At 52.5% G+C, this 27430-nt stretch overlaps 1 protein-coding gene across 2 annotated transcripts in view; it reads right to left on the bottom strand.

The window, feature by feature from the left end:
- USP43 (ubiquitin specific peptidase 43) overlaps positions 1-27430 on the bottom strand; it is a 200862-nt gene that overhangs the window by 32056 nt on the left and 141376 nt on the right. For both annotated transcript variants that reach the window (XM_030534619.1, XM_030534617.1), the window contains exons 7-8: positions 17988-18150; positions 11759-11870 (exon numbers count right to left, since the gene is read on the bottom strand). In XM_030534619.1, the coding sequence (XP_030390479.1) occupies positions 11759-11870; positions 17988-18150 (275 nt within the window). The remainder of the gene's footprint in view (positions 1-11758; positions 11871-17987; positions 18151-27430) is intronic.

Below are 27430 nucleotides of genomic sequence, written 5' to 3'. Positions count from 1 at the left end.
GCCTGGACATTTTTGCATGCCGTTAGAAAACCACCAGGCTCTAACTAGATCCCATGACATGCTCCCTCTGACAGGCAGATGAGTCCTAACCCCTCGAGTCCTAATCCTAGCTCTCCCGCCAAGTCCCACCTGTAGCCTTGGGCCAGTAATGTCATCGCTCTGTTTCCTCATCTTGCATGGCTGTTACGAGAGTTAGTTAGGCCCAGATCCTGAAAGGTATCCTATTGATTTCAGTGGGAGATAGTTTCCTAAATACCTTTGAGATCTAGGCCTAGCCTGCTTGAGACCCTGAGTACTCGACCGGCTAGACCATAATGCCATGGTTTCACTATTGTTATTCAATCTAGCTAGATCAAAGCTAGCGTGGGTAGGCCCACATGTGCTGCAATCCCACCTCTGCCTGCAGTGTAGACATTCCCTGGTTCTCTGGTGTACCCACATGGCTAACACTGGCCTGACCCTGGCAGCCTTCAATGATTTACACAGGCGGGAATGGCTTTTAGAGATCAGCACACACACAAACCACCCCCAGTACGGAGTCAAACCTCCCTCCCTCCCTTTGGGTTGTCTACATCAACATAAAAATTAGCAATTAGGCAACGTCATTTTCATCTCAAACCTTCTCCCTATATTTGGCTGCTCCTGTGGCTCCACCTTCAGGACAGCTCAGCCCACACCCTAGCTCCTCTCACTTTCCAGAGCCTGCCTTCTGCAATGGTGTGTAACAGAACCCACGTTCCATCTCCCAGCAGCACTACCTGTTAGAGGGGAGGTTTTGAGGCAATCCCTGTTACAGCGCTCTTAGATTGTTATACCCTCATAACAGAGATCCTCTCTTCCCATGTGAGAAGTGTTTTTACTATTACGGTGCTCACTGCAGACTACGCTAATAATAGCTACAGCAGCAGTACAGGGCCGGGGCGTTCTCAGGTGCAGGGTGCCCTATAAATCCCAGACGTTATTTATTAAAGATATTACTAATTACTGCGTGCAGCAGGCACAACCTCCCGTAAGCTCTCGCCTCATAAATGGGTCTAACATCAGACCCTGGGACACGGCAGCCTCACAGCACCCCGACGCACTGCATGTTCTCATGCCTTCGCTGACTCCAGCCTTCCACAGCCACCAAGGTTAACACGTGTAACGACGCTGCAGGCGTGAGAATCTAGAGAGACGGATCCGTGTCTCAGGCTCCCGCTGAGAGGCCTGCTGCATCGGGAGGGTGTGCAATTTCACATTAGGCATGTGTGTGTGCCTGGCACATCCCTGAGGCAGGCAGGGCCTGGCTCTGGCAGCTGGGAGAGACAGCTCAGGAGTCTCCCTATGCTCCCATCCCCATCAGGGTGATCTATTCCTGGTGGTTTGCAGGATGTGGTGGGTTCTCCGTCACTTGCAGGGGCGGCTTCAGGCACCAGTGCACCAAGCGCATGCCTGGGGCAGTCTGCTGGTTGCTGTGAGGTTGGCAGTCAGGCTGCCTTCTGCAGGAGGTCCACGGGTCCTGCAGTAATTCAGCGGGGGGTAGGCGAAGGTGCGGGACTCGTGACCTCCCGCAGGCCCGCCGCCGAAAGCTGCCTGACTGCTGTGCTTGGGGCAGCAAAACACATAGAGCAGCCCCTGGTCACTTGGGGCCTTTGTCACTGGGTGTCTTCCTAAACGATCTGCATAGCTCACCCAGGAGCAATAGGTGGCAAGGATCAAGTGCAACAGAGCTGGTCTCCAGCAACCTAACGCGTGCAGCTGGCCTGCAGCATGCTGCCCAACCGGTTCCACCACCAGACTGGTGGATCGAGTCAGCAGACTGGCTCTCAAGTCCAGCCGCAGTTCAGCAGCTGCTCGTAGAATCTGCCCACGGCTGTGAAAATTCCTGCTTGTTCCCCGGCTTTCTCCTGCCTTGCCCATCTCTGACCTTTGGCTCTCTTTTCTGACTTAGGTTCTGACCCTTAGCGCCGGCCTCTGACCCTGGGCTCTGATTCCTGGCTACCAACTCTTGCTCCAACTACTAGGCCTGACTCCTGCCCCAACCACCAGGCACAACCGCCCACGTCCCAGTCTCTGACAATGGCCTGTAGGTGGAGATGACTGGGTGGCTGCGCTATGCAGGAGGTCAGAGATCACACTGGTCTCTTCTGGCCCTAAAATTTATGACTCCAGGGATGGGTCTAGACCAACCCCACCAGATCGAAACACACCCTGCGACTGGCCATCGCGACTGGAGTGCAGCAGCGTGGGTCCAAGCACATTACCCTGCCTTAAAACAATACCAGCTCTTCCTTTCACCAGTCAGGAGGGAGAGGCCCTGCCATCTCCCGCAGACATTGGCCTCACTAGGCAAGGCTGGGGCAGTGCTGTGTGCTGTCTTTAGCTAGCTTTGCCGCTCATAAGGAGACATCCCTGGAGGACTCTGCTCTCAGAGAGCAGGGGAAGCTATTGCAAACATTTACCTCTGACCATCATCTTCTGAAGGCTCCTGTAATTGCTCCCTGCTCAGCCACCCACCTGGCCTGCCAGAACTAGGAGTGTTTTATTAGTAGAGTTTATCTTACATAGGTTTGTGTGAATTTGTTCAGGGAAGGATGTGCTACCTGTGGGCACTGGGGTCTGCTCTAGCTCATCCGGCAGCAGTGCAATGAACAGGCTAGTGTGTGTATTTAGGGTTGGGGTAAGTACTGCCATCTCCCCCACTCTACTTGGTGAGATCAGAACTGCTTGCTCTGTGCCATAGGCCCTGTATTGATAACTGCAAATGGAGATTCTCTTTTAGCTCAAGTGGTAGCAGGAACTGTGCTCTTGGAGGGTCTGAGTTCTCTCCCTGTAGCTGTCATGAAGTTCCAAGCAACACAGTTATGCTTGTGAAATTTCTTGGTGGCTATAGATGCATCACAAGAACAATACCATTGCTATCTAGGGGCCTTTCATCAGAGGATCTCAAAGCGCTATAGCAGCACTAATTAACGCTTACAGCCTACTCAAGCTGTGAGGCTGATAAGTATTACCATCCCCATATTTCACATGGGGAAACCGAGGCACAGAGCATTGAGTTTCCCAAGCAAGTCAGTATCTGAACTGAGAACAGCCAGGAGTCCTAACTCTCAGTCTCTCATTTTAGCAATAAGACCTGTATCCCTATCATAAGCGCATGGGCAGCACTTAGCAAGAGGGACCCCATCTCTGCTTTGTAGCATCTCTGGAATCCCGAGTGGGAGTCTGGCTGAGTCCTAGCAGAGCACTTGTTTCTCCACTGCCTTGGGATCAGCTGCTCTCTGTTAACAAGCAAACGGAGGCTGCTGCTACCTCTCTGCAGCACTCTGTCCCTTCAGTGCAGTTCAGAAGGTCAGAGCAGCCCAGCGTAGCCCCCTCTGCAAGCCCGTCTGCCGTTAGAGCACTGGGTGGCAGCCATCTTGGTTGTGACCTCTAGAGCTAAAAGTGTCAGCTCCCAGCTTGAGCTAAAGAATCACATCGCATAGCAGCCAGCTATAGCAGCCTCACCTCCTCACTGGATCAGATACAGAGTGCGGGCAGAAAACACACACTGGCCAGTGGGTATGTTAGTTCACGGATCCACCACTCCTTCCTATGAAAAGGGACTAGGACCCCCAGCGCGGCTATCTGCCCCGGGGCGCCATTTCAGATTTTTTTGAGGGAGTGTGGGATTTTAACCATTATTCCAAAGGCTATTTAGGCACCTGAAAACTCTACGGCTGTTTTTTTTCCAGATAATAACTTAGAAATTAGCTGGCGGGAACATCGTATCTAATTCCTATATAAAGAAATAAAAAATATATACAAGTACCAAATAATGCCATATTTTAAGTTTACATGTAAATCTAGAACAATCCGGAGGTAACACAGCAAGATATTCCCAATCCCAAACCTTGAGGTATCATAAGAACATACTGGGCCTGACCAATGGTCCATCTAGCCTAGTATCCTGTCTTCCCACAGTGGCCAATGCCAGGTGCTTCAGAGGCAATGAAAAGAACAGGCAGTCATTGAGTGATCCATGCCCTGTCATCCACTCCCAGCTTCTGACAAACAGAGGTGAGGGACACCTAGAGCATGGGGTTACATCCTTGCCCATCCTGGCTAATAGGCATTGATGGGGGTATCTATCCTCCAGGAACTTATCTAGTTCTTTTTTGAACCCTGTTATAGTTTTGGCCTTCACAACATCCCCTGGCAATGAGTTCCACAGGTTGAGTATGCGCTGTATGAATAAATCCTTTTGTTTGTTTTAAACCTGTTGCTTACTAATTTAGTTGGCTGACCCGATGCTCCTGTTATATGAAAGAGTAAATCATATTTCCTTATCCACTTTCTCCACACCGGTAAAGATTTTATAGACCTCTGTCATACCCCTCTCATCATCGCTTCTCCAAGCTGTCCCAGTATTTTTAATCTCTCCTCACACAGAATCTGTTCTATACCCTTAATCATTTTTGGTTGCCCTTTTCTGTACCTTTTCCAGTTTGAATATTTCTTTTTTGAGTTGGGGCAACCAGATCTGCACACAGTATTCAAGACGTGGGAGTATCATGGATTTATATAGAGGCATTCCGATATTTTCAGTCTTGTTATCTATCCCTTTCCTAATAGTTCCCAACATTCTGTTCACTTTTTTGACTGCCGCTGCACATTGAGTGGATGTTTCCAGAGCACTATCCACAATGACTCCAAGATCTCTTTCTTGAGTGGTAACAGCTAATTTAAACCCCATCGTTTTGTATGTATAGTTGGGATTATGTTTTCCAATGCGCATTCTTTGCATTTACTTTCCTATATCAGTTTCAGAGACTTAATACAAGAACTAATTACTTTAACCATTAAGTAAAATTCATGCAGAATATTTGCTCAAGATCATTGTCCTTAACAACATCACATCAATCACCCTCAAACACCCACACACTTTTTTATTTTCATTTATATTACCTTCTGGAAAATTATAAGCAAGCAAATATATGCACTCTTAATTTGTGTATCTCATTCCTCATTAAAAAGTTATGAAGTCTAAAGTAGTTGAGTTTCCCCATAAACATTCTTCTAAAACATGGAATAATTAATGAATTAGAGAAAAAATTTCGTTTTGGCACTAATTTAAAAAAGAAAAGGCAAAATGAAAACCTTGTAAAGTGATAATTGGAAAGAAAATATTACAACAGATTGGCCAACATGGGTTTCCTATCAGCTGTAAGACACCTGAAGGTGTATTTCCAGTAGATAAAAATATTATCACCTTTTTTCAACGGCGATGTGGTTTTCTTCTCCTATGAAGTTTCTCAGTAATTAGAAATAAAGTCTTAAACATTGTAATCTATTTATCTGATATTTCTCCAACACAAATGAAAACACACTTCAGTGCAAGGTACCAAAGGTGCACAGATTCAGAACAGAAAAATGAATTTAAAAATTTAACTTGCATTTACAAACGACTGATCTAAAAGCTTGTTTTAGCTTCTGGAAACCGTTCAGTTCAATAATGTATTATAGAAATCCTCAGTATGTATCTACAGTGACCCAACTGGATGATTCTCAACCGTGCCTTAATAAAACCATAATATGACACTCTACATCTTAAATGTTATGAAGAAAATGTGCTCCCTGAACAATGTCACTTCAAGGGCATACTCACGTACCAAGGAAGTTCCAAGGCTGTAACAACTTGGCAGGATTATGAGCTCTCCATGAATTGTTAAAAAAAAACAAAGGTCCATAGACTAATTCAAGAAAGAAAACGTTTGATTGTCAGACTGAGTCACAGAACTATGTACAATAACTTCCTTTGATTTCCACCAGGAGCAACTGAAATGTCTAAGGGCAGCACTGGCTGTTACACTGAAAATAAAACAGCTCAGCTTTGTGGGGGAGACTCATCAGGTCTCCTCTCCGCCAGGGCTAGCCAGACACAACACTCTCCTGGCGCTCATCCTGTATCAGCTCGGCGACAAGGAGCTATTTACCCACATGAAGTGCTGAGAGTGCCCCTCTGATCCCAGGGCTGCCAGTTCTTCCTGCTGGCTGTGGGGGCTGGCAGGGGGGTCAGCTCTCCTGCTCCCGGGCACAGAGCAGCCGACATAGCCAGGGAAACATTTCCCAGAGCTGGGGAGAGGATGGAGGTGCTGGTCCAGCTCCTTGGGGACAGCCCTGTGCCAACAGCAGCTTCTCAGACCACAACTCAGGGCTTCAGGTTGCCCCCGGGGAGAGCATGGACTGATTACACTTTGCTGTGGTGCAAAACTGGGGGGGCAGGTGCCCCTGCTAAATGGCACCCCTGCTTTGCCCCCTCTCAAAGCAGGGTAGGTCTGCTCTGCTCACTACTCCTGGCTCAGGAGCCTGCTGTTTCCAGATGAATCCTTCCATTACTTCAAGCTCCCTCCCTCGAATGCACCCAAGAAGTCTCATTACCTCCAGACGAAAGGCTGTCGAAAGCCCTGTAAGGGGAGAACACGGTCCTGTGGCTCACTGGCTCATTTCAGCCTGAGCAGGCCGGGCAAACCAGTTCATTAATGCTTTGTGAGCCACAAACCCGAAATCCTAACCACTGGAGCTGGCAAGCCAGCCTGGCTTGGCCCAGCCAGTGTCCCACGGACACTGGCTTGGTGGGGAACATGCCTTGACTATTTCATGTCAAGCAGCGGCAGGATGTCTCCCTTGGTTCTCTCCATCACCCGGCTGAGAGGAATTGCTAGTGTTTCTAGGGGAAGGCAGGTCTGCACACAGAAAAGACTTGTTTCCACTCGGAGAGCACTGTGGTGGGCAGGCAGCACTGCCCAGGGCCTGCGGCGTTTGTGAAGACACTGCAGCTGGGGGGATGGCCGCTGAGTTGCACTGCCGCTCGGAGCAATGAAAAGGAAAGAGATGAGCAGGAAATGAACTCAAGTACTGTATTTACAGCTAGGAGGGGTACAGAGGAAAGCAATCACGCCCGTCTGTTTGTGCTACCCCATAATATGAAGCCACTTGATGGAATTAGTAGCCGGTCCAGTTTAGAACTAATAAAAAGCCTTCACTGCTGCTATAGATCAGAGTCAAATAAAGCGGCTGGTTTGGACAGATAGGGCCTGGCAAATTTCATAGACAATATATCAGTATTTGTGGTTATGTGCTAAGATAGGAGAAAGCTGATCTCATGCTTCAGGGCACTAGTTGATTGCTCCAGGGGTCAGGAAGGAAATCTCCCCACCCACCCTCCCCGCCCCCCAGGCTAGGTGCATTATGGGAGGTTTTTATTTTCTTCGGAAGGCATGATGGATCAATGGAAAATCCTAAAGTCAGAAAAATCAATGCATTTTTCCTGTTCTTTAGAAGGGTCTTGGTAGCTGGGTGGGAGACAAACAGCCCTGGCATAGCCCTGTGCTGTCCCAATGGAGTGGAAGCTAATAGAGCTGATGGGCAGAAAACAGAATGTTTGGCCAAGGTCTTGATTGATTTTTCCTGTATCTCTGGTTCTTAAATGTTAACGCTTGCTGTGTTTAATCTGGGAGGCTGTCTGCCTGAGGATTTCCAGCTGCCGCTTGCAAGCGCAACGCACACTCGACACTGAAAAAGTCAGAGGGGAATGCTAGCAGCTCCTAGGATCTGGTTTGATTACACCTAGACCTGCTCAGGATAGATGAGAGGCACCGTATAGACTCTGGGCTCAATTCACTCGTGTCCGAGTTCTGCTCAGTACAGAGGTAGTGGCACCTGCGGTTACCACTGGTGACTAGGGTGATGGCTGCTGAGTGTTTACTGGTACGGGGAGGGCCCAGTTACAGCCCCTTGATTCTGCACTAGTCCAGTGTGAGTTAGAGCAGCCTAAGTGCTGCTCCAACATATGCCAGTGAAGAGTCAGCATAGCAGAACTTCCCCATGCCCCTGCCGCACCCCTCCTCGGCTATTCCTCCTGTGTCATGGCTGGTGAGAGACGACTGGTGCAGAAGCTGCCTTGCCCAGGTTTACATCAGCAGGGCATTCCCCTCCACGTCGGGAAATCTCCACTGCTCGCATACAGCCTGTGCCCTGCTCAGGGTCACAATGGGGCCGCACTGATGGCCATATTAGGGTCAGGAAGGAATTTTCCCCTGGATCAGATGGGCAGAGACTCTGGGGGGTTTTCACCTTCCTCTGCAGCATGGGGCATGAGTCACTCACTGGTTTGAACTAGTGTAAATGGTGAATTCTCTGTTACTTGGAGTCTTCAGTAACTCTGCCGGAGGTTGGGCTCTGTTACAGGAGTGGATGGGCGACGTTCTGTGGCCTGCGATGTGCAGGAGGTGAGACTAAGTGATCACGATGGACCCTTCTGGCCTTAAACTCTCTGAGTCTATCTGGTGCACTGCCAATGGGTAACCAAAGCTATTCAACTAGAGCAACCCTCTTTGTCAGCCCACTGAGGTCCCTGGACTTGTTCTGGTGTTAGACTAGGCTGTGAGAGGCCAGGCAGCCCCAGCAGTTCCAAGCCCCAAGAGGAGCTCTCCCCAGATCAAACACAGAACTGGTTGATTGCATCGCTAGGGACTTTCAGGTCTGTCATTTCGGTGGCCCTGCTCCATGAGCCCACAGGCAGGGCATGCAGGTATGTCCACACTGGGGGCAGGGATGGTGGTAATTCCCAGTGTGAGGAGAAGAACCGGTGCTGGCTCCCATCAAGATAGAGGGCTAAAAACGGGATGCAGCATGAGCAGCAGGAGGGACCAGCTGCCCCATGTGCATGTATAGTATCTCTGAGCCAGGGGCACCCTCAGAGTGGAGAGCTCAGCAGTGCTAGCGCTGGGGTGGAGGCACCTGTGGAGGGGTGGACACCCAGCCCTGCCCTGAGTGGGGAGCTCTGTCAGTGCCACAATTTGCACCAGTCCAGTGTACCCTGATTTCAAACTGCACCAGTGCAGATTGTGGCTTATGGCACTTTTGCCTTTCTGCCCTAGCAGCCCAGGGTTCCAGTCCAGTGTGTACAAAGCCTAAGAAATAAATCAAGGCTTCCTTTGCTAGCTCTCAGGCATGGATCTGGAAAGGTCTCTTGCTTGCCTGTGGGGAAATAAAACTATTTTGATAAGTCCAACTTCAAAAACTACCCAGAGCAAAAGGCCCAAAGCTGGATTTAGAGATTTTCTTCTGAGCTCTTCCCTAGCCCTCTTCACATTGGGATCAAACTCAGCAGAGCATCTACAGGCCACTTTGGAGTTGGATGCAATAATCAATCTTCATTTTGCACAGGAATGTAATGTTTGGTCCCTCCTGGATTCCAATGATGATTTAATAAGCTATAATTTAATTAAAAAGCTATCCACTCGGAACAAATATGAAAGGAGATTAACAGGAACAAAAATTAATGTAACATTTAAAATTCATCTTCCCCCTTGAGGGGGGGTTTCTAATGCTTTAATAAATAGATCAAAAGTTTATAATCTAGCCACGCCACCTTAGAGATTGTGTCTGTGTTTCCACAGCTAATAAAAGCTTACACTGCACGTAATGTCGCACTTCCTGTTTCACAAGCCAGGGGAGTAGATGTGGGTGGAAGTCACCTCACTAGGTAACCCATTCCAGTGCTTCACCACCCTCCTAGTCAAACAGTTTTTCCTAATATCTAACCTAGACCTCCCCCACTGCAACTTGAGACCATTGCTCCTTGTTCTGTCATCTGCTACCACTGAGAACAGTCTAGATCCATCCTCTTTGGAACCCCCCTCAGGTAGCTGAAGGCTGCTATCAAATCCTCCCTCACTCTTCTCTTCTGCAGACTAAACAATCCCAGTTCCCTCTGCCTCTCCTCATAAGTCATGTGCCCCAGTCCCCTAATCATTTTCGTTGGCCTCCGCTGGACTCTCTCCAATGTATCCACATCCTGTCTGTAGTAGGGGCTCAAAACTGGATGCAATACTCCAGATGTGGCCTCCCCAGTGCCGAACAGAGGGGAATAACCACTTTCCTTGATCTGCTGACAATGCTCCTACTAATGCAGCCCAATATGCCATTAGCCTTCTTGGGAACAAGGGCACACTGCTGACTCATATCCAGCTTCTCGTTCATTGTAATCCCCAGGTCCCTTTCTGCCATTTGTAAGCACTGAATTTCAGGTTAAACCCCTGTAATTCTCAGAGCAAAACTCAGCCAGAATTGCCCAGTGTCATCTGATTTCACACTGAAGCTGCAAAGACTGCCCCTCTCTACACCATAAATTCAGACACCAGGCGATTTCTCCCTGATTTCAGCTCCCAACGCATCTTACTGTGTGGAGCTGCAAAGGGGCTTTGGCTATTAACTCCTTGTTCTTTCAGCTTGTAAATTCCTTGACTCAATGAACATGTACTTATCTGGCTGCACACAGAGGTGCACTGAACCTGTTCTCCGCTGGCTGCACATAGAAGTGCATTGGACCTGTTCTCCCTCCGTCATGCCATGCTCATTTGCTGGCCTTTTCCACTCCCTTTGCACCGCCAGAAATGACAACATCAGGCGACAGCAAATCAGTCCCCCTGAAATTTTCTATTGCACATGCTCAGTGTGCAATTTTCAACCTAGCCCCATCTTTGTTGAATCGAGCCTGACTGTTGTGATTTCCAACCGAGCAAGGGCCCTGGTATTCAGGACAGCCGCGTGTGCTGGATTTCACACTGCAAACCTCAGCAGCCGGACCTGCAACCCTGTGCCAGGAAGTGTGGTTGCACTTCTTTTTTCTAAATGAGAAAATGACATCTCCCATTCCCAGCCCCCAGTCGCCCAGAATGTAGACATGGCCAAGGGACTTTGCCCAAATGATGAAAATTTCAGCCCTCACAGAAAGCTCTTGGGCTACGAAAACAGGTTTAGAAACTGGTGTGCAGGGTCGGGAGAGAAAGGGCTAATGGTACCTGCTCTTCTGTTGTTCTATCTATCTATCTAAGGATCGGCAAACCTTTCAGCAGTGGTGTGCCGAATCTTCATTTATTCACTCTAATTTAAGGTTTTGCGTGCCAGTAATACATTTTAACCTTTTTAGAAGGTCTCTTTCTATAAGCCTATAATATATAACTAAACTACTGTTGTATGTAAAGTAAATAAGGCTTTTAAACTATTTAAGAAGCTTCATTTAAAATTAAATTAAAATGTAAACCCCCCCCCCCCCGACTGGTGGCCAGGACCCAGGCAGTGTGAGTGCCACTGAAAATCAGCTCGCGTGCCACCTTCGGCACCCGTGCCATAGGTTGCCTACCCCTGGTCTATTGCATGCACAATGGCAGAGTACGCTCTGACAGTCGCATGGCCACATTTGTAATGGTGAAAGCAATTACCCACTGGAACAATTTACCAAGGATCAGGGCGGAGTCTCCATCCCTGACCATTTTTCACTCAGTAGATGTTTTTAAGCTCTGCTCTGGGCATTATTTGGGGCAGTCCCATGGCCCTTGTGACACAGGGGGTCAGACTAGATGGATGACGATGGTCCATTCTGGCCTTGGAATCCATGAATCTCTACCTGTGTAAGTCTAGAGAAACTCTCCTGCTACCAATGGGTTCCTCTGGATTTACACCAACGTAAGAGCAGAATCTGGCCTGGTGAGTCAAATTCCTCCCTAGTGACACGTCAGAGAGGAGAGTTGAGATTGCAGTACAGGAGATTCGTTAGAAGGGGGTTGGGAACGCTTCTCCCCAGGCAGGTTTTCTTTCCCTTCAGCATGCTGGGAGCTGCTGGTGGGCACTGCTCCTGAGACGCTAACCCAGGCAGTGCCCTGGTGTGAGCAGGTCCCACACTCTCCCCATCCTGTCTGGCACCAACACACCCAAAGCCGGGGAATGGACTGACCTGCACCTGAACCTCGCTCCTCATCAGGTAGCGCATCTTGCCGAGGATACACTGCTGGAGCTGCTCCCAAGAGATGGCTCTGTCTTCTCTCATCAGCAGTGGGGGGCCAAACCTGGAAAGCCACAGACAGCGAGTTGGAGACAGTGCTAGAAAAGGAATCACTGGCCAATCCGGGCAGGAGCCATCTCCTTAATGGGCACCCACCCCTCGCTGAGCCTCTCAGGTGTCTCTGGCCATCCCCTCTCCTGTTCAGGGGTGAAAGCCCACGGTGTGCTAGGATACGTCCTAGGGGCTCTAGCTGGCATGGGAGAAGGGAGCCTCAAAGCACACAGCCATGCAGAGAGGAAGCACTGCCTAGCAGTCAGAGCACAGCACCTGGTACCCTGAATTACTGCCTCCATTTGTCAGAGTGATAAACGCAGACAGAGCGAGAGCAGGCACACAAGGCGTCAATGGAAGATCCGGGAGTGGAACCCAGGAATCCGGGACCTGTTATTTCGCTCCAACCATTAGACTACACTACCTTCTGAAAACTACCCATTACTTGGCGATCACTGCAACATTGAAGAAAAGGTAGCACAAATTGGGCATTTCTGGGGTTCCCACAGCCATCCACTGGGGAGTTTCTTGCATTTTTTTTTAAGCATTCGGCACCATTCGCGCTCTGAGGGAGGTTCCCCAGCTACATGGGACCACTGCTCTGTCCCAGGCTAGCTGGGGACTTCAGCAAGCTCTGAGTGGTGCAGGACAGGATGCATGAGCGCAGCGCAGCAGCCGAGGGGAGGCGAGCCCCAGGATTAGGCTGGAGTGGGTAGGAAGTGGATCACCTGGCCACAGCTGCTGGGACAGGAGGGCTCACACCCATGCTGGGCCTGTCTGGGTGAAGTCCAGGTGCTTCCTACTCAATAGCGCTCCATAAAGCGTGGCGCATGACAAGCCATTTCCCAGCCGATAATGTTTTACTAGCAGCTTCGAGCACACAGAGAATGGTATTTAATGGGATTTGTGAGGTGAAATGCGAATTCATTACCAGCCGATGGCAGCCCGCCAGCGAGCGGTCTGTGTCAGCGCTCTTAGCGGGGCACGCTGAGCCGCTCCCCCCCTCGGCCTGAGAACCAGCTTCAAAGGAAAAGAAATATGGTCTGGGCTTAGCGTCACCGGGGTCCGAATGGCCCAGCGCGGCCAGAAGACTTAGCACCGGGATTCCGGGAGCTGCACCACCTTCTGTTCCCCTCCCTGGAGCTCTGCCTCATCCAGAGGAGGCAATCAGTGCAGCAGAATGCCTGCTTTCTCCGGGCTTAGCGATAGCCCAGTTGCTGGGCCAAGCAACAGAAAAAACATCACTTCCAACAAGCCCCAGCTTCTGCTTCATTGCCCACTTGGTCCGGTGCCTGCCTTTCTGGAGATGCTGAGCAGGCTCGGCCGGGGCGCAGGAAGAGGGAGGCAGAGGCATGTTCCGAACTGGGCCACTGTGTTCTCCATCGAGCAGTGAACCAACCGATGGATCCAAACTCCTGCACTCGGCCCGGCCCCAGGGACCGAACGCCCTGTTCACAGACCGCACCCAGCATGGGGTGGGTGCAACAACACAACGTGAATCAATGGAGGCGTCTGTGCATGCAGGAGAGACCTCTGAAAGTCAAGGGTGTTGCTAACGTGTCTGGAGGGCCGGCAGCCCCTAACAGGAGGGTGCCAGGGTAGGATCCTGGCTGCTGGAGACGGGAAGGGCCAAGAGACCATTCTCTGCTAGGCCATGTTTTTGTTGCTGGGCCATTTTTAGTGCTAAGGAATCTTTCCTGGTCACATTCACAGCCAGCACAGGAGGGGAGGCATTGAGGGGACAGGCGCTATGGCCCCCATCCCCACTGCATCACTGACTGACCCGCTGAATAGCTGAGCTCCCAGCTTGGACTTTGGACAATGTTGCTTCCCACCTGCCTGCCAGACTCAGGATGAGCAAAGAGGGGTGGGTCAGACAGGAGCTGAGGGGAACCTGGCCCAGGGCTCAAACCCAACCTTGTCTGAGGCCCCATTGACCAGTTCAGCTCTTGCTTATGCCCACGCTCCTCCAGGTTTCCTGTTTCGCAACCTGGAGCAGAAGCACTGAGACTGTTCTTGTGGGAGCTACTGGCTCTGGCAATCCAGCGAGCCCCTTTGCAAGTATCCTGACTCAGTGACGAGCAAATAGCTGCCTGTTGTCAGAATGACTCTGAGTTTCCATTAAGGGGAAAGCAAACGAAGAGAGGACAGAGCCCATCAGAGAGCATGGTGTGTATCTCCTCTGGCATGCTCTGCACCCAGCTGAACACAAAATGGCTGCCTGTCTCAGCAGCGTCCTTGGGGAATAATTCAAGGTATAGTCCACAGGAGTCACAACAGTTACAAGGCTCTGCTTCCTGCGCTGTTCCCAGGGAACTCTCAGATCAGACAAGCAGGCATGCTTTTGGGGGCTTCACCAAACTTTGGCGATTCGTTCAGTTTTACAGGAGGAGGTGTGGAGGGGCTGATACTGCCAGAGCCACACAAAACCCATGCTTCTGTTTGTGTCTCTGGACAGACACATCCCAGGAGCTGTATATACCGTATCTGCCTCTGTCTCTCCATCACTCCTCTGCACATGCCTGGCCCTGCATGTCAACCACCTCCTGGAACAGCCAGGGACACGCACCAAAAACTCTCGTTCTAACTGACAAGACTCACTATTGTCTCTTTACTGACACTCACACTATGTATCTTAAGCTACGTCCAGACTACCCGCCGTATCGGCGGGTTAAAATCGATTGCTCGGGGATCGATATATCGCGTCTAATCTAGACGCGATATATCGAACCCCGAGCGCGCTTATATTGATTCCGGAACTCCATCAACCCCAACGGAGTTCCGGAATGGACAGGGAGAGCCGCGAACATCGATCCCGTGCCGTCTGGACGGGTGAGTAATCTGATCTTAGATATTCGACTTCAGCTACGTTATTCACGTAGCTGAAGTTGCGTATCTAAGATCGATTTTCCCCCCGTAGTGTGGACCAGCCCTAACACACAGAAAGGGTCCAGAACAGATCCAAACAACACAGATACGGTGTTGAGCTGTAGACTTCGGATCCAGAGGTTTGGGTCAACCCCTTCTAAGGGCTGGGGTCAGTCACAAGTTGTGGACTGACCCCTGAACTTTCCTAAAACGTGGGTGGTTGTGGGTCAGGCTAAGTTCTCTGAAAAGGCAGCATAGCCACGTGGGTAGGATGCAGGAGTCTTGGGTCCCATTCCCAGCAATGACTTACTGCATGATCATGTACAAATCATGCCCCAGTCTGTGCCTCAGTTTCCCCATCCATAAAATGGGTGTAGTGATACTTTCTCTCCTATGTACGGCACTTACAGATGTAGAGGGCTAAACAAGAGCTAGGTGTGGTTATTAAAATGACACTCATCCAGCCCAGACAAATCTCAATTCTGGAGCATTCTTCAATCGTTTACACAGACGCCACCATTTCAGACGTCAAAATAAACAAATAAATAACTAAAGCTTGTCAGCAAATCCAGGCTGCACCTGAAAAAACAGTCCACAATGCAGGAGCAGCAAGGAGAAACCAGAGGCGTGTGGCCAATACCCTCTGCCCTTTATCCTGACACATGGGCCGAGGGAGTGCCTCACAACAGACACTGTGCATGAGAGGAGATACACCCGACGCTGGGATAAAGTCCCAGCCAGGTGCAGAGTCAGTGAAAAGGACAGAGCAAAACCAAAGTCCCAGAAAGTTGAGAGCAAGAGTGAGAGAAGGAATAACCCAGCCAGGAGAGAAACAAATTCCTGGATCCCCGTGGATTCATACAGCCCCTGGCTCCTGTTCAGCCCTGCCAGGAGCTGGCTCCTGCCCAAGAAAGCCAGCGGGGGGCACTATGCTTATGCCCAGGGTGAGTTGGGCCCAGCAGGTGCATGAAACAGAGAAGAGATCCAAGGAAGGACAACGCAGCCTTCCCCCCGACACGCACACACGCAGCGCCCCCATCAGCTCCTCCTGCGGGTGATGTGTGACAGGACAGCACCAAGAGCACACAGCCAGGCCTGTACCCGCCGTAGTTCACTGCACACGCCTGCCATAGCTGCTGGGAAGGCCAAGGCTCGGGGTGGGCATGGTCAGCGCATCATGTCTGTGAACGCAGCCGCATGTGCAGAACAGCATGCAGCTCCCAGCTCCGCGGGGGCTGTGTAGGGGCTGCCAGAGGCAGAGGCACGGGAGCTATTAGACTGAGCCTCCTCGGCTGTATGGCTCCAGCTGCCGCAATGCTCACCGGCCTTGCTGCTGGCAAGTCCCCAGCTAGCCAGGGGCCATGCTGACCTACCATACAGCCCTCTGGGACACAGGGCCCCTGCGGAGGCCAGGTGAAGCAACACTGAAATGCAGGCTGTGAAAAGCGCTGGGGAAGCACCGTGCTCACCCCGTCCCTGTCAGTGGGGAGGTTAACTCTCAGGACTGGGCAGGCGAGGCCCGGGCTGCCACCCAGCTCTGCCACAGGCCGCTTGTGGGACCTTGTGCATGTGGTCCCAGCCCTCCCTGACTCGGTTTCCTTCCCTTCACAGTGAGCTGGCTGACTTCCTACCGGTGCGAGGCTTGGGGTTTGTGGGGATGCTCCGCTAAAGGGGCTTGCCCAGTGCTGCCGATGGCATTAACATCCCCAACCCACAGCCGCCAACAACGAGGGGAAAGATCCCCAGTGAGACATGGGCTGCTGCTTGTCTGCCCTCTGAGTGCCCTACTGCACTCCTGTGCCCTCTGCCACATCCTGGTTCTCAGCCATTCCAGGGAGCGATGCCCCATGCGACAGACAACGTGACATCATCTCAGAGATGTGGAGGCGGGGGGGGGGAGGGCTGTGACTTTTCCTCCAAGCCTCCCCACCTATGGCCCAGGCAGGGAGAGCATGAGATGCCCTGTGGCTGGCACGGCCCTCCGAGAGCTCAGATGGGTGCTCAGTGACAGCTCTGTCCCGGGGAGACTGGGAGGGGACCGTGGCTCGCCTCCTCCGAGCTGGCTTTGGACGGAGGATCGAGAGGCCAGGCAGAGTCCTGAACCAGCAGCATCTGTGAGCATCCCTGCCTCTGTGCATGGAGAAAGGAGAACAGAGCCTCGGCATGGCAGGACCCGGAACAGGAGCAGAGGGATTGGACAAGGTACTCGGTAAATGGCTTTGTGTTGTTGGGAGAGGAGAGGCTGGGACGAAGTCCTTGTCCCAGAGTGAGGGGAGGCACAGAGCCCCCTCGCGGCCAGATAGTGTATTGCAGCAGCTCTGCCTCAGTTTCCCCACTCTCTTCTTTGGCAATCAGAGTGACCCGGCCCTCCACCCCCTCCTGGGCCTGAATCCTTCACTCAAAGTCCAATAGAAAATAGCAAAAAAAGTCTTCAGCCCCCTTCTTTGAGGACGAGTCCCATCTGCAATGACTGGCACTGCTGACCCCCATTCCCAGTCTGCAGCCCCACCACCCAGGGCACCACCCAGGGCCCTGCCCTGTGGCTCCTGTCTTGAGCCAGGCTCGGCCTGCACAGGCAGCCTGTCTACTCTGCTTCCCCTGCCTGTAAGTGCTGGGAGCCCAGCCCAGCCATGGGGGCTACGCGGGGCAATGGCTTAAGGGCAAGAAGAGGGTGCAGCAGCTAGGACAAGGGAAAGTGAGCTCATTGGCACAAGATTCCTAGGTCAGTTCTGCAGACCCGAGAGGTTCGATCAAGCACCTACCATTTCTAGTGCTTCTTTAATAAGAATAAAACCACCACCACCCGCAGCAGCTAGCTCTTATATAGTCATTGTCATCAGCAGCTCTCAAAGGAGGCCAGTAGCATTGTTCTCATATTACAGAAGGGGAAACTGAGGCAAAGAGTGCTGATGTGACTTACTCAAGGCCACCCAGCAGGCCAGTGGCAGAGCCAGGAACAGATTCCAGGTCTCCTGAGCCCCAGGACAGTGCTCTAACCACTAGACAAGCGATTCAGAGACTCGGCCATGGCTTGCCTGCTCCATTCCAAGGAGACAGGTGCCATGAGGCACCCTGTGTGGTAACACAATGGATCCTGGAGAAGCCGGCAGTAGCTTCTCCATGTGAATTTGGGCAAGTGCACATTGAACCATAATGAATTTGCAATTGCACCCTCCGGTTTGCACTCCCGGCTGCACAATGCATGCACCTAATTGCATGATATGCACATTCCCTGGCATATAATGGAGGCAAAGCAACATACCTGGCAGCCTGCTGCTCCATCCCTGCTGTGTTACAGAGCAGAAGCAGCACTCTCCCGCCTCCACCATGGTGCAAGAACTCCGAGGACATGGCTCCGGCATGGGGCAGTCGCTGGCCTTCAGGATCGGAGGAGTTGGGGGAAGATGGAAGGCTGACGGGGCAGCCTGTAGAGGAGAAATACAAGAGCAAGAGGGCAGAGAATGAATCCCCGAGTCAGGGCTCTGACATCACATGCTGCAGGGGGCATGTATGGAAGCACTGATCAGGGGTCAGTTACCAACTTGTGTTACGTTATTGATATAAACTGGGACCATATAGAACATGGTTGCAACCAAGGTTCTGTAGTGGCACCAAATCTTATGTAAAGGGGGTCAGATAAGGTGTCTAAGACAAGGTTATGGGTTGCTGGTTATAATTATGGTGTCTATATGTCTGTATCATTTTGTAGTTGAAGTTATGAATATTGGCTCTACACTGTCTGTATTTCAAAAATGTGCTGTGCTTCTGGGAGACACCCCAGACAAGTTGGTGTTAACTCAGACTAGCCTGCTTGGTGGCCCATTAAGGACCATCTGCTACATAATTGACCCATGGAGAGAAGGCAGATACGCCTTGTAACTCAGCAAAGTGCAGGAACTTGCCCATGTGACTCCAGACTCCATTGTGCTGTAATTTTCCACAGTAAGAACAAAGAAGTGTTCTTACACCTGGAAGAGCCTGTATAAGGCAAATGCCTCATCTCCATCTGGTCTTCAATCCTGCTTCTTACCTCTGGAGGGACTTTGCTACAAACTGAAGCTCTGCACAAAGGACTTATGACCCATTCCAGCTGGGGATGTTCCAGAGACTTGATTTGAACCTGCAGTTTATTCCATCACTGCTACAAGCCTGAACTAAGAACTTTGCCATTACTGGATGTAATTGATTCCATTTAACCAATTCTAGCTCTCATCTCTACGTTTTTCCCTTCATGAATAAACCTTTAGATTTTAGATTCTAAAGGATTGGCAACAGCGTGATTTGTGGGTAAGATCTGATGTGTATATTGACCTGGGTCTGGGGCTTGATTCTTTGGGATCGAGAGAACCGTTTTCTTTTATTGGGGTGTTGGTTTTCGTAACCATTCATCCCCAGGACGAGTGGGACTGGTGGTGATACTGGGAGACTGGAGTGGCTGAGGGAATTGCTTGTGTGACTTGTGGTTAGCCAGTGGGGTGAGACCAGAGTCCTCTTTGTCTGGCTGGTTTGGTGCCTTAGAGGTGGAAAAACCCCAGTCTGAGGCTGTAACTGCCCTGTTTAAGCAATTGGTCCTGAATTGGCACTCTCAATTGGGTCCCGCCAGAACCACATCATCACAACTTGTTGCCCCAAAGAATGTGGGGCAGTGAATTCCTGGCAGACCAATGAGAGCATTAGCCTGCTAAACCCAGGGTTGTGAGTTCAATCCTTGAGAAGACCATCTAGGGAATTGGGGTAAAATTCTGTCAGACGATTGGACTAGATGACTTCCTGAGGTCACTTCCAACCCTGCTATTCTATGATAAAACCATGGAAGGCCAATTACATGCCGTCTCAGGCAGGCCTCATGACTCAGGAGCCCTCCCGTGGCTCCTCCTTCCCCTGCCAAGACTGCAAGCTTGAGAGATCCAGTCCCCCGGCCTGGCTGTGCGCTGGGCTCCCCTTCTCCTCACCAGTCTGTGAGGCATGGGCACCCCCAGGGCCAAGGGCATTGGTGACCATCTTAGGGCCTGTACATATCCTCCTGCCCTGATGGGTAAATCCCACTGAATAAGACTGCTTTCCTGCACTATCGCGGGCAGGAGGAATCAGAAAGAGTCCCGAGCTGAGCACTGATCCATTTGCAGGGTGCGCGGCTGGTGAGGAGAAGGGCATGGCCCTGCCCATGGAGCACCTGCCATCTCCTGACCTTACAATCAGGGCTGGGCAATTAACCAGAGCCCCTCAGTATCTGTATGGTTGGGAGACAGCAGGAGGTGCTCTGTGCAGCTAGACTGCCACGTGCCCCAGCTCCCAGAGCTGTACGCTCCGTCTCCTCTGACGCTTTCCAATGTCAGGACTCTCGGTTAGCTTGGAGAGGTAATTAATCATTGTCAGGCTTGTCTGGCCGCATACCGCATCACCCAGAATTACACTGGCGGAGGCTGCAGAACCAGATTTCCTGCCGGCCTTTGGTTTCAAACCCCCACCCCACACACACCCACAATAGCCTGGCAGCTGAAGCATGAGGCTAGCTCCCGTTCTGATGTCTGATCAGTGCTGGTGGAGTTTTAGCCACACAGAATTTGTCTCCTTCCTGAGCTCTTTGCTGTTCTTTCCCCCTTCTCCCTGCAGAGCCACTAGACTGCCTTTCCCCACAAACTAGAAACCACGGTGGGAACTGACCATGGCAGGGGTGGGGCTGGTCAGTGGTTTAGCCGCGTGGTTCGCCCACCACCCCTTTTGCACTTGTCATGCAGCAGGCAATCAGCTCTCCTCTGGTGGGCACAGAGCACAAGGACTTTGGGGGCTGGCGGGGTGGGGGAAAGCAGGGACAGGCACAAGAACCTAGCTGACCCATCCTGGGTGTCACCCGAATGCCAACTCCCTTGTACCACATGCCACAGGACGACACTCGGCCGAGCGATGCCAGGCAAAATGAAGACAAGCCCTGGGCACACACACAAACCTGGCAGAGAACAGGAGATTGGATGCCACCTGCTTCCCCGCCCCACACACTCGGATACCGTCATGCCCCTGGCATCTCCCCCAAAGGCCAGATGCGCTGGTGCAAACCTTCCTGGGTTGCTGCTTTCTCCAGGCTCCACCTTTTATCCCCTCCCTGCTCCATTTTGCCCTTGAGTGCCAGCTCCCCTGCCAATCCCACCGACATGTCCCTGCCCTGCCGCTGCCCCCGCCAGCCCAGCAGAGCAATTCCTCCTGCACCCGCTCAGGAGAATCCAGCCCTCAAGGGAAATTAATCCAGTTAGTGAGCCCAGAGCTGGAATAGCAGGAGGGCTGTGGGTTGGGCGTGAGGGGAATCAGCAGAGCTGTCAAGTAAATGGTCCAGCATGTGTGTTGCACTCTTGGGTTTCTCTAGCCACCGTCAACCGACATGTCCTTCCCAATCACCCTGCCAATCACAAACCCCACAGTGCTCGCGCCCTGTCTGCCCTCCCCGGGCCCGCAAACATCACTCAGGACAATGTGTCTCTGCACCACATATAAAATAAACTTATCGGGGAGACACTCCGACACGTTTAACACCCAGCACAACATTTCCATTTCCACAGAGCTGGCCGGTCTATCTGGTGCCCTTCCGGTCCTGGTACTGGGGACTTTGCAGAGGCCGAGGCAGCCCCGTTTGCTCCCCAGTTGCTGATGCTGGGGAATGCCAGGATCACACTGCGGCCAGAGCCCAGCTCTCAGCATCACGGCTTGACGCATAACTTCTGGACATTAAATATTTATGGATATCAATCGAGAGCCAGGAGAAGCTGCTCCTGCCTCGGGGAAATCCATGCCAAGCCTTGTACTTTGAAATGCTATGTACTGACCCGTGCTCCGGCACTGTCGGGCCGTCGGATAGCCCCGGGGCCTGTGGGGGCAGGAGGGGGGGCACAGCAGAGCTGTGTGAGGGGAGCCCAGGACTGGGACAGCCCTGGGGTCTGCGGGTGCTCTCTTCCCTGCCCACAATAGTTGGAGATCACTCACGTGAGCAGAATAAAGTCAAAAGAGCTTAAAAACAAGAACTGGGACTTGGATTCCACTTTCGAAGAACCCAGCCTGGCATGCTGCCCTATTTCTCCTGGGTTCCTTGTGCTCCCATCTGCCCGTGTCCACCCGGTATCTCTTTTCTCAAACTCAGATTGTTAGCTGCTTGGGGTTGTTCTGTTTGCACAGTGCCTGGCACCAGGGAGGACTGGCCTGTGACGGGGGCTGCCAGGAATGATCACAGCAAATAATCTTCCTCCTCCTACCTCCAGCTTTGCAATGTCTGTCTTGCCCCCTCGCTTGCAGCTCGGCACAGACAGATGCCAGAGGCACACTGCAGTGGATATCGGTCCTCGAAGGGGAGGCAGGCCTAGGGGAGGGGGAGGAAGGTCAGAGGTGCCTGCAGACCCACTAGAGGGCATTGTGCCAGTGGGTATGTTGGCAGGAAATGGGCCCGGTACAGCTCATGGGCCTGGTACAGCAGGAGGAAAGAGAGAAGCTGGGAGTACGGGATCTGCTATGGGGAGCTCACCGGCTGCTGCAGGTTGGCTAAGGTGGAGGCTTGGTCCTATCCAAAACCTCTCCCGTCACTAGCTGCTCCATGCACTTGCCCCTAAGCTGCTAGGGGATATACCCCACGGCTGCCAGGGGATGTGCCCCATGGCTGGAAGGGGATGTGCCCCATGGCTGCCTTCCCCCAGCCGGGCACCTCACTGCCAGGAGCTTGGTGCCCGGGATAATGAATGCAGCTGGCCGGGAAGGGAAGGCTTGGCTGCGGGAGAGAAGTCTTATTTCTCAGCAGAATCATGCTGCGATGGCCGGGTCATAGATCTTCATAACAGGCTGGAACAGTGATGGAGCCTCACTGCCCCTACTGCCGCTCATCCTGCCGCTATTTTCGGTGGCGGGCTCAGCCGCGCGCCACCTGGGAGGGATGTGATGGATGGCCACAGCCTTCAATTGAGTCGTAAGCCTAGGTAAGAGCCCGTCAAAGGAACAGATGGTCTCAGCTCCCACTTCCCAGCACCAGCCACGGCCATTCCTCCTCACAGCGGCCTGGCCCACCCAAGGGCTATTTCTGACCAGCACTGCCCTGGGATGAAAGGGAGGGGAAACCAGGCACCAATCCCCGGACCGTGCCCAGCTGCAGCAAGTGCTGGGAGGACTCAGACCCCTGGAGGCCCGGCTGCTGAGGGAGCTGCCTGACTGGGCCAAACTGCAAATGGAAGGGGGCAAACAAGTGTGACTGGGAAGTGCCCCCAGCCGCTGGCAGAGCAAAGAACCATCCTGTTATAACCTATTCCCAGATTTGGACCTTAGCGTCCAAAATATGGGGGTTAGCATGAAAACCTCCAAGCTTAGTTACCAGCTTGGACCTGGTAAAGCTGCCACCACCCAAAAAATTAGAGTGTTTTGGGGCACTTTGGTCCCCCCAAAAACCTTCCCTGGGGACCCCAAGACCCAAATTCCTTGAGTCTCACAACAAAGGGGAATAAATCATTTCCCTTCCCTTCTCCCTTCCAGGTGTTCCCTCCCTGGGTTCCTGGAGAGATACACAGAAGCAAGCTCCGTGAATCTAAACAGAGGGATACCACCCTCTCTATTTCCAGTCCTGGAAAACACAAGCACCGAGAGAGAGCCAAGCTCCCCCCGCTTCCTTCACCCAGAGGGAATGCAAAGTCAGGCTAGTAAATCTAACACACAGAGATTTTCCCCCCTGACTCCTTCCTCCCACCAATTCCCTGGTGAGCTACAGACTCAATTTCCTGGAGTTCCCCACTAAAGAAAAACTCCAACAGGTCTTAAAAAGAAAGCTTTATAAGAAGAAAGAAAAATACATAAAAATGGTCTCTCTGTATTAAGGTGACAAATACAGGGTCATTTGCTTAAAAGAAATATGAATAAACAGCCTTATCCAAAAAGAATACAATTTAACACATTCCAGCACCTATACCCATGTAAATACAAAAGAAAACAATAGAAACCTATGGTCTTCCTATCTTTGTACTTACAACTTGGAAACAGAAGATTAGAAAGTCAGGAGACAGAAAAATCCTTCTCATAGCCGAGAGGGAGTACAGGCAGAAGACAAGAACAAAGGACTCACACACAAACTTCCCTCCACCCAGATTTGAAAAATTCTTGTTTCCTGATTGGTCCTGTGGTCAGGTGTTTCAGGTTACTCCTTTCCAGGTAAAAGAACATTAACCCTTAGCTATCTGTTTATGACACACCCACAGCTCCCACCTGCCACCAACTGGCAGGGGCACCAAGTCCCTCTCTAGCGTGCTGGGGATGGCATGGCAGGCTGCCAGGTTCAGCATATCAGAGACCAGCACAGGAGAAGAGCAGACCCTCAGTGAGAGGGGCCGTAGCAAGACTGGGTGCTGCTGATGCCTGCCCACTCACTGCTCCACCCCCAAGTCAATGGGGGGCAGGCTGTGGCCATGGCTTCGCTTTCTGGTCCAGGGGAGACGTTGTGTCATTCTGCACTGGGACAGGAGGGAGAGTAACTGGGGGAACGTCCTGGCCTGGGGTGGGGCCATATCAGGACTGCTCACAAACCTTCAGCACCAGGTGGTGTCTCCCCACCACAGATAAGTGGCACTGCCAGGGGGACGGGTCCTGGTCTCGCACTGCGGGGCGCAGACTGGACTCCATGCTGCCTTGCGATGCCTGAGAGCCTGGGGAGAGGAACAGGCCACCTTCCCCACAGCCTTGGCTTGGGCAGAGCCCAGCTTCTCCTGCGTCCCCACATTATTCGCCTGTTGTCACTCCTTGGACAGGCCCAGTAAGCCTGCCAGAGAGGCACCTCAGGAGATCTGGGTTCTAATTCCTGACTCTGCCTTGGGCATGTCCCCCATGCCTCAGTTCCTGTCTGTGAAACGGGGCTGTGGTAGCCCCCTGCTCCTGCCTCACGGGGTGGTGGAGGGTGGCGGCTCTATAAATGTACACAAGGTGCCCCGATAGCACAGTGAGGGGCCTCTGGAAAAGGCTATCAGCACAGATGAAGCCCTGAAGCTGTCCTGGACCCGTGGCCTGGTGCCTTCTGCTGCACAGGGCTGAGCTCCCTAGCAAGGGAAGGGCACGATTGCTCATCGTGTCTCAGACCTCGCCAGTGAGCTGCTCGAAGAGAATCGGCTCAGCGGTTTATGCTGCACGGCATGAAAGGCTGCAAGGCCACGTCCCCTCGGCCACCTTGTTCACTGGCCCCAGGGTGTGTCATCGTCGGCCAGAGAAGGAGCTCTGGTATTTTTACACTCCTAGCTCCAGGAGGGTGCTGTCCCTTCTCAGCCCAGGCCTGGCGCCAGAGATGCCACGCCCTGCTGCAGCTGCTCATGTGCCGCATACGGTTCTGAAACATGCCTGGCCCTTTCCTGGAGAACCTAAAAATATTGCTCCCCAGGTGGCTGCCGGGGAAGGAGGAATTAGACCAACAAGCTCCATTAGGCTAGATCTATTATTGATGGGGCTGCTGCAGGAATTGCTTTGTTCAGGCCTTTGCTTGAGGCAAGTACTCAGGGAACATTCCCTAGGACAGCAACTTCCACTTGTATTAGGAGCTTTCTGTTTGGACTCAGGCTCAGCCCAGGCCCAAGGTGGGGACCTCAATGCACCGGGCCTGGGGTGCAGGAACCTCCCATGCCTGGGGATGGAGCCTGGAGAAGCAATCAGGAGTCTGGCTGCCACTGGTTCCCCGGGAGTTTGGAAAACCAAACACGTTCCCTGCAGAGATTTCTGGGCAGCACCACAAGCTGCTCCTTTCTTGCTGAGTTTTGGATCGTGCGTTTCCAGGCACACGCTGGACATGCAGAGGGACAGTGAAAGTGAAACAGAGTTGGGCAGGGGGGGAGGAACTGTTTCCTGAACTTCAGACGATCAAATTTCATTTGATGCCACAGTTGGGATGGTTCTTATTTCATAGGCCCCAGAATGCCCACGGCTCACGCCGAGCAGCAGCACAGCTCATTCCGGCACCAAGCAGCCACATTAGCCCAGTTAGCAGCTGCCCAGGTGGCAGCTAATCAGAACGTGTTCACACGAGGAGACATTCCACACGCCCTGCCCAGATGCCATGTGTACTTAGGCAAACATTTACTGAACACCAGCTGGCATCTAATTAAGTCACCGTTAACGGGAGTCCCGGGGTCCGATTACCAGCACAAACCTTGCCAATGAGCGTGACATTAGGATGCTTTATGTGACGCTTTCCTTTGAAACTCCCATTAGTGTTAGCTGGAGGGGTGAAACTGGGTCAGGAACAGTGTAATGGGCAGCGGCCTCCGCCCCCAGGATTCCCCTGAAGCTGGTGCTGTGCTGGAGGGATACTGCTTTACCTCCGGGCATCATGAAGTTAGCTCTGTGGCAGGTGGCCCCAGGATTTCTCTGCAGCTCTCAGGGGAATGGCTGTAACACAGGGATTCTGTGCTAAGCCACAGAACTCTGCATCCCAAACCTTCCTCCAGACAGCAACCAAGGAGCCCTCTGCCTGCCAGGGGTGCCAGGTCTCAGCACCATCTCTCCCTGCCTTCCGAGAGCTGTCTCCATGCATCCCATAGACAGAGGCTCCCCCAGAGTCTGCCACACTGCATGTTGCACCCCTGGCCCTGTGGCCCGTCCTAACCAAGGAAGGGCAAATCCCACAAGGGCTGAGCTGATCGTCCACCCACAGCTCGAGCCGAACCTCTCTCCGGGTTTGAAAACGTTCACTTCGCTTTCGGCTCCGTTTCGCTTTCATGGCTTCCTCTGCACTTCCTGGAGCTGAGGGACCTAAGCACCAGCTGAGCAGGATGCCACCTGGAAATCCCAGAAGGAAGCCAACTGCAGAGCAACAAGGGCATGATACTTCCCAGGAGGTTGGAGAAGTCTCCAAAGCCCAAAACTCCCTGAGATTCCCCCTGGAACCATCACCAAGACTTGTCAGTCTGGCCTTCTGAAGAGCTGCTGTTAGGGAATGTTAGGGGCCCAGTTCTCTTCTCAGTCTCCAAGCAGACTGACGTGGCGCAGACGTGGCTCTGAGCAAACAGGTGGGTCCAGTTGCATTGACACTCGGGGTGGGGGGGGAGGGCATCTTTCTTAGAGCAGCATTAAGCAGGCTGTTGCTTCTCCAGCTCCGCAGGCAATCTGGGCATGCCGCTCGGTCGCTCCGGTTTTTCTCCCCACCCCCATGCCCTCCAGCCCAGCTGGGCACCTCCACCCAGGAGAGGTGGGTTCGCTGGGCTGGCCAGAAAACAACGTGCCCACTACAAGGTTTGGAATCGTGTTTGCACCTGGAATGACAGGGCTCTATGACCCCCAGGGGAGGGCTAATGATACTTGCCCCTCCCACAGAGGGTGGGATTTGAATGCTTTTATTCCCATTGACTAGCACCCTCCTCTTTCTGAATGAGCTTAATGCAGGGCCTGTGAAAGGGGCCGGACACAGAATCCTGCCGGGCTCCCAGGACCCAGTGACCCAAGAGGTCTTCTACATCTCGGACGTCTGTGGAGCTGACGTCCTCAAGCTGCACCTGCAGCAGGCACACAGATCAGGTGGTGACAGCCTGTTCCCCCACCCCCAAGGCTCCTTAGCCCTGCCCTCTGGTGCGGGAGATGGCCCTAAGCCCCTGGCCCATTCAGCTGGCATCTCTGTAGTGCCCGGGGGGAGGTGGCATTAGGAGGTGTCTTCAAGGACAAGCAAGCTGTGAACAGGCCGCGGCACTGCATCGCACAGGCTCAGCTGGTTGTGGCCCC

Source organism: Gopherus evgoodei, chromosome 15 (assembly GCF_007399415.2).
Source record: "Gopherus evgoodei ecotype Sinaloan lineage chromosome 15, rGopEvg1_v1.p, whole genome shotgun sequence".
NCBI lineage: Eukaryota > Metazoa > Chordata > Testudines > Testudinidae > Gopherus > Gopherus evgoodei.
The sequence above is the reverse complement of the archived record's forward strand: the minus strand, read 5'-3'. Positions and strand labels throughout refer to the sequence as shown.